The sequence below is a fragment of the Coffea arabica genome, chromosome 2e (genome assembly GCF_036785885.1).
Source record: "Coffea arabica cultivar ET-39 chromosome 2e, Coffea Arabica ET-39 HiFi, whole genome shotgun sequence".
In the NCBI taxonomy this organism is placed as follows: domain Eukaryota; kingdom Viridiplantae; phylum Streptophyta; class Magnoliopsida; order Gentianales; family Rubiaceae; genus Coffea; species Coffea arabica.
In genome coordinates this window covers 65,959,739-65,967,358 of record NC_092313.1, presented here as the reverse complement: position 1 = coordinate 65,967,358, position 7,620 = coordinate 65,959,739, and the positions used below count along the sequence as shown (strand labels likewise).

At 35.8% G+C, this 7,620-nt stretch overlaps 1 protein-coding gene across 1 annotated transcript; it reads left to right on the top strand.

Moving 5' to 3' along the window:
- The first annotated feature begins 315 nt into the window (after positions 1 to 315).
- Positions 316 to 1,611, top strand: LOC140036417 (stemmadenine O-acetyltransferase-like). The gene has a single exon (XM_072077813.1). The coding sequence runs from the start codon at positions 316 to 318 to the stop codon at positions 1,609 to 1,611; it is 1,296 nt and encodes a 431-aa protein (XP_071933914.1).
- The last annotated feature ends 6,009 nt before the right edge of the window (positions 1,612 to 7,620 follow it).

Below are 7,620 nucleotides of genomic sequence, written 5' to 3'. Positions count from 1 at the left end.
ATCATTTCCACCTTCAAACCTACTAGAAGAAAATGAAAGTAATCTGCATTGCCGCCCAAATAAATGCCAGTTAACGTCTAACAGTATTATTACATATGTTAATTACCATTCTGGCGGCTGTATCAAATTAGTTGTTTTTTTTTTTGTTTTAAATCTTTCCGACTTTTAGGCTCTGATGGTTGCTACCTTTTGTCCTATATATAGGCAAGCCACAAAGATGAATCTCAACACAAGTAAAGCCAAAATTCATTTCACATTGACTTCTTGTGTCTTCAAAGATTGTCTCATAAGAAGCTTCAAAAAGTACCAGAAAAAATGGTGGCCAATTTGGAGATACTATCAAAGGAGATGATCAAACCTTCATCTCCAACACCTCATCACCTTAGAGACCACAAATTATCCCTCCTAGACCAGATTGCACCACCTGTTTTTATCCCTCTTATTTTCTTCTATCAAACCAATCAACTAGACACTTTCCAAGACCGTGACCAAATTTCTCAATTGCTAAAGCAATCTTTATCCAACATCTTGACTCAATTTTATCCCTTAGCAGGAAGGATTTGCAGCAAGAATTTTTCAATTGATTGCAATGATGATGGTGCTTTATGTATTGAGGCTCAAGTCCATTCTAAACTCTTGCAGGTCATAGAAAAACCTGTAATGGAGGAGCTGAAACAGTATCTGCCACTTGAGCTTAATAGTAAAGGCCCTGGCTTGACTGAGGCTAAAACTATCCTTCTAGCTATCCAAATCAATTTCTTTGAATGTGGAGGCATAGCTATTGGAGTGCAATTATCGCATAAAATAGCCGACGGCACGTCCTTGGTGACTTTCATGAATGCATGGGCTAAAAGCTGCGGCGAAGTTTCTGAAATTGTACCATCTAGTTTTGAGTTGGCTAGTTTGTTTCCACCAAGAGACATGTCCAGCTTTGGTTTCAAGCCAACAACCGGCATGACCAAAGAAAAAATCGTTACTAAACGGTTTGTCTTTGACAAAGAAAAGCTGGCAAAACTTAAACAAGCTGCTGCTTCATCTCTTGTGAAGGATCCTACACGTGTTGAGGCTGTTTCAGCCTTTATTTGGAGGCATTTCATTGATGCATCCAAAGCTAAGGTGGTTGCAGCAGTCCATGCCGTGAACATGAGACCTAGAATGAATCCAGCCCCTGAGGATCAAGCCTTTGGAAACATATGGACGCATACCGTAGCCATTCCAATGCTCGAGGGAGAGAATATGTACGAGAATCTTGTCGGTGATTTGAGGAAGGCAATACGAAATATCAATAGCAATTATGTGAAGAAACTGCAAAATGGAGATGAGTATCTAAAAATTCTAAAGAAAAGTGTGGAATTGGCTTCTAAGGGAGATGTAGAGTTGTGCAATTTTAGTAGTTGGTGTAGATTTCCCGTGTATGAGGTGGATTTTGGTTGGGGTAAGCCTACATGGGTGTCTACTACAGCCTTTCCTTTCAAGAATGTTGTGATTTTGATGAGTACAAGTTGTGGGGAGGGAATAGAAGCATGGCTTAACATGCTTGAAGAAGATGTGGCTAGTTTTCAGAGCAATCACATGCACCTTTCCGTTGCAGCCAAAGATTTCAACGCCTAACATAGTAGTTTTATTGCCATGTGATGGTTTGGTTTTATGGTATTGAAATTGATCTTCTTGTTCATGTTTAAAAACAATGTTAGAAGACATATTTTGTGTTTACTTCATCCTAAAAGAGTGTAATTGACTTGATATATGATGTTAAACATTAGCAAATAAGTTTGTTCCAACCCCAAAATCTTAATGTCAATCTTTGTAAGAGATTAATATTAAGAACATGGAATTTGATGTTGTATTTAGGTGTATTTATATTGATCGCAAAGGGTGCCTTTAATTACTTGGCAAATGTGATTTCTTACAAATTCTTAGTTTTTCCATCGCTAAATAAATTAATCCTTACTCAATTTCAAATGCAAGTAGATGCAATGCCGAAGGAGAAGCTATTATGTACAATGACTTCTCAGGGATAGGCAAACTCCATTGGGGGTTTGCAATTCCATTGACTTTGTAAGGATAGGCAAACTAACCAAAGAAACACTTGCAGAAAAAATCAATAAGTTGAAAATAATTTCTTTAAGGAGTAAAGATTACAAAAATATTGCTGGCATCCAAGTGCGAAATACACGACTATTGAGACATAAAAAATACAATAATTTAATGACAAACAAGTCACAAGTATAAAAAATAAATGACACACAAGGTTTAACATGGTTCGACTTTATTATTGAGCCTACGTTTGCAAAAAGAAATCTGTTCTTTATTATGAAAAGAAAACCCTATGTGAGAATATAATTTGAACCAAAGTCTAACTCTTGTATATCATTTCTCATCTCTCAAGAAACTTTTGTCTCCCCATGTATATATAAGGTTACATGTCGCGAAACTCATAATGTCAATCTTTGTATGAGATTAATATTAAGAACATGGAATTTGTTGTTGTATTTAGGTGTATTTATATTGATTGCAAAAAGTACCTTTAATTACTTGGCAAATGTGATTTCTTACATATTCTTAGTTTTTCCATCGCTAAATAAATTAGTCCTTACTCGATTTTAAATGCAAGTAGATGCAATGCCGAACGTGAAGCAATTATGTACAATGACTTGTTAAGGATAGGCAAACTCCATTGGGGGTTTGCAATTCCATTCGCTTTGTAAGGATAGGCAAACCAACCAAAGAAACACTTGCAGAAAAAAATCAATATGTTGAAAACAGTTTCTTTATGGAGTAAAGATTACAAAAATAGTTCCTTGAGTTTTGCATTGCTCTTCTCAGTCTCTAAAATTGAAACAATTTGGCTTTTGGATGGGACGAAAGTTGTTTCATTCTATTGTGTAGCCAACTAAAAGAAAAAAACACGAAAACACTAATCAACTGGACAAGCAAACAAAAATCCAAACGAGCTAAAGCTTAACACTTATCACAGTTGTCTCAAATACAACAGAAACAGTTTGTTAACAATACAATATGTCTGTTGATGCACTGTTTTATTCTCACATTCATCTCAGGCTACTCTTTGGGATGGGAAAAAGTTGCTCTAATCTATTACTTCGCCTAACTAAAAGAAAAAAAATCACAAAAAATTAAGCAATTCAACGAGCAAACCAAAATTCCAACCCAGGTTTGAACCTCTCCTGAGACATCCGTCCATCGCAAAGAGCTTGTCTGGTGTGGTTGGTGGGTTATTGCACGGGGCGGAGTTTATCTAATGCGCACTTTTGGATAACGGTTGCAGATTCCCTTGTCAACAAAAATAAAAAAAATTCCAAAACCATCTCAACAACGATAGAGAACAGTCAGGTCAAAAATTGCACAGATAGTTCCTTATGTTTCCCATTGTTCATCTTTGGAACCTCAAATATACAGTTTGATATTTTTTGTATACACAGTTCACGATTCAGTTCCATCTCAATCTCAGGCTATTTTTTTCAGCCTGTAAAATGCCTAACTTGATTGAATAGATACTGAAGAGTTGGCTTTAGATGGAAAGAAAGAAAGTTGCTCTATTAATTCTACTAGGTGGGCCTCTTTTAAAGAAATAACATGAAAGAATATAGACAACACTTCCATCTCCTGCTTTCATAGGAGAAAGCGAATTTAGGAGTTATCAGAATCTGATTTGTTGCAAAAACAAAGTCAAAACGTGCTAAGATCTAATACCTATCAAAATTGTCTCAGATACAACAGAGTACAGTTGGTTAGACAACTCTATGTGTTTAATCCAAACTAGTTACAACTCAATAATACTATAATCCAATCCACAAAGTGGTGGGATGAATAATACTAACATGCAGTTGGAGAAAAATGACATATATTGCTACGATCTACTTAAGATCATTGAAAATTTATCCACGTATTTAGCTACTATGCTATAATAAACTACCAAATAGAAGATAATCACATATAGATGGAGGATTTTATATCATCAAACACTTGAATATGAGCTACTGCGCTTTCCTAAATTAACAACTCTCGTTACTGCTCCTCTGCATAATCTCTGTAGATAATTGACCGACTAGATTATGGACTGCTTAAAGCATTGATGTTGCTTTTTGTTCCAATTATAGCCAGTAGGGGAAATTAAACTTTCGACAAATACATCACTTGAATACGTTACAAAACATATGCAAGGTATTATGGATTTGTATTCAGCTGTTTGTGGATTGTAACTAACAATCCTTTGGTAGTTGATGATCATTAACAGTTCACCATTTTTATTAGGCATCAGAGGGATCAACTGATTGGAAATTGATACTTCAGGAAATAGTTTCACTATTTCAAACATGAGAGTCCATGATTCTTCAACACCTTACTCTTTCATCACCATTAACTGAAAATTCCCCTTAAAAGAACTAAAATTATCCCAACGAACCATACAAAGACAGCATTCTATAATTCCCAGACCAAGTATGACATCGTCTTTCCTATTCTTGCACTGAGGCAATGGATGTCTTTCCTATTCTTGCACTGAGGCAATGGAACCTCAGCGATTTCATCAGTCTTTGGATCAAAACCAATAATCCTTTTACCATGTCCATGATTTACCACATCAGTGTCATAAGCATCCCATTCCCAGTGCAGAATTCCATTGCAAAAAAACTGCCCTTCCTCGCTCCCAACCATTATGAGGAAGCTTCAACTCTTTCCAAGGTTTGTCTTTCAAGGTAGCTACCAAGACAGATTTGCCAAAATTCTCCACTAGAAACAGAAGCTTTACACCTACTTTATAATCCTCGGAGGACGAGTCATAGCAAAACCCTGCAATGTTTACAGACTCAGGACCAGATAGATAATCCAGTTCAAACACGTGGCAAAAGTATGCAATCGATGGATTCCGCAAGGACTAAGAAGTAAGAAGAAAGAAGTTCCAAGAATCATAAGCCATAAACCATTGCATGAACCCCCAATAAGCCCTTTACAACCCCTCCCGGGTTTCACCCACGGAATCGTTGGATGGAGCCTTTCCTCATCAATGAATTGCAACCAAGGCAATTTTTAGTAGGATAAGTCCGTGCGATGGCTTGCCGACATAAAAAGTGCCATAGATATAGAATTGTGACGATTGAATCTCGGATTAGTTATCATGGAATTCCAGAGCCTGTTTACGCATCTGAATCTCAACAGTGATTTGACTGGAAGCCTGCGGAGGATTTTAGAATTTATTGTTTCCTGTGGAAAATGAGGCACCTTTCTTGCTGTAACCTTAAACTTGAAACTGTTGGCAGTTGGGATCCTCTATGCCACTACTCGGTGTCAAATTCAGTGCAAATTCCACTTATCACGTGATGGTAGAAGAAATTTAAATAAACAGCACATGGCAATCTGTACAGGATTCCCAAATGGGATGCCTGACATCATTCATCATAGGGCCGTAAATGAATAATAAAAATTTTCTATTCAATGTATCTAGGGAAAATTCTAAAATTGTGATGGAAAAAATAAGTTATTCTACAAGGGGGCCCATTTTTGAGTTTAGTTCTAGCATTAGGGTCTTCGCATTTGTGAAATGCGAGTTCATTGACATCGCATTTCACAAATGCGAGGTTCTTGTTCCGGAAAAAGATGAGAAATGTTGTGCGAAAAAGAAAAACGACAACACAAAGCTCACATGTATGGAATGCGAGGTGAGGTACCTCGCATTTGTGAAATGCGAGGTGAGGTACCTCGCATTCGACAAATGCGAGATACTTAGTCTGAAACCCAATTCAAATATGTCTCGTAGCCGGCAGAAATTGGAGGTCACTTTCTCGTCTCCTTTGCTGAGGTAGTCAGTGCTCCAAGCATCTCAGTTCTCCGCCATTGCCATTGTAGACGAAATCGCTCACATCTCGGCAGAGGAAATCCCTCACATCTTTGTCGTCGGAAGCTGTCCGCTGAAACCAAGCTGTCCCATTTCTGCCAAGCTGTCTGGAATCCGTGCATCTCCCCCCTCCCTCCCAATTTGCCAGAAGAGGTATGAATTTATCTTTTTTTTTTGTTTCTTAGTTTGTTTGTTGTTTCCAGAGGATTTTTGTTTTGCTGAATTGAGCTGGCTGTTCTGTTTTGGCAATCTATTAATCGTTCTTGTTCTTTCGGTTTGACTCGCATTAGCTTGCCATGCCTTAGCCTGACAATTAGTTTGGAAAAGGGAGAAAAAGTTTGGAAAATCGCAGTTTCTGCACTTAGTGCAGAGAAAGAAAGATCCGAGCTCGGATCGAAGTTAATCCAGAAGGATCCGACACCGGATCCAAGATACGAGCTCGGATCCAAGTAAACCCGGTCGGATCCGAGAGATCGTCTGTGTTCCTGGTGAGACCGATCCGAGGCTTGTAGGATCCAAGGACTTCAACAACCGATCCGTGCTCGGATCGGTTCGCGATATGTCTGAAACCGAGGGCTCGGTTCCTCAGTTTCCAGATTTCCTCTTCCCTCTTCTCACCGAAACCCTAATTTTCCATTTCATCCATAAAACTTCCAATTTTTCACAATAAAAACCTTCCCTAAGCTCTTGTGATCATTAAAAAAAGTAATTACACTTTTAAGGGGAGATTCTATCAAAATTTTTTTTAAAAAAAGTAATGACAATGTGTAATTGTTAATCATAATAAATATATATATATTTTTCAAAATATATATAATAAAAAATAATTTTTTCAAAATATATATATATCTATTATGAATAATAAATTACAATAAACAAATAAAATTTGGAAATGATTATTATGCTGGATCTTTATTTTTGCATTTATAGCAAATTATATCTTGTACTCTATAAGAAAAATAATCACATAATAATCATTTGATAAAGGGTTAAATGCAAAAAACCCTTATAAACTATTTACCCAGTTACAGTTTATCCCCTAAACTATAATAATAGGCATTTTTGCTCTCTTGAATGATATGTTTGGAAAAATTTACCCCTTTTAATGTATCATATTTGTTAATTTTCTTTTTAAATTCTTTCTTTTTTTCTTTAAACAATTGTTTAAATAAGTAGACTAGATTAGTCAAAATTTGTTTATTTCTTAATTTCGTAGGTCAATATTTTATACAAAAAAAATGTATGTGAGTAAAAGATTTTTTTCCCAAATGTTGAATTCAATGTCATTTAAGAATTTTAACTTTTCAAATATATAATAACAAAATAGAGAAATTGATTAATCAGTTATTAGTAGTATCAATAACAAAAAAAATAAACTACTACTGTTGTTCATTCTTATTTTGTATTTCACTACAAATAATAATTGTTAACTTTTCTTTCTTATGTGGTATATAATATGTTGCTTTTATTATAAGTAGTTGAGGAACTACGAATTCTTAATTAGTTTATAGGTACTTAAATTATTGAATTACTAGATTAATACACTTTACAAAAATTGTTGACTTACTACATTAATACACTTTACATAGTTTTGTACTACTAATTCTAATTTGTTTTTCCCAATATAGGGATTGTTTTCTTTGATATGTCTATAGAAAGACCTCTGCGAGTATCCCTTTATTGGGGAGGTAAAATACACTATGAAGATGGGTCAATTTGTTATTTGCCTCGTACCTCCAACCGTACATTCTCATTACGGCATAGAATTG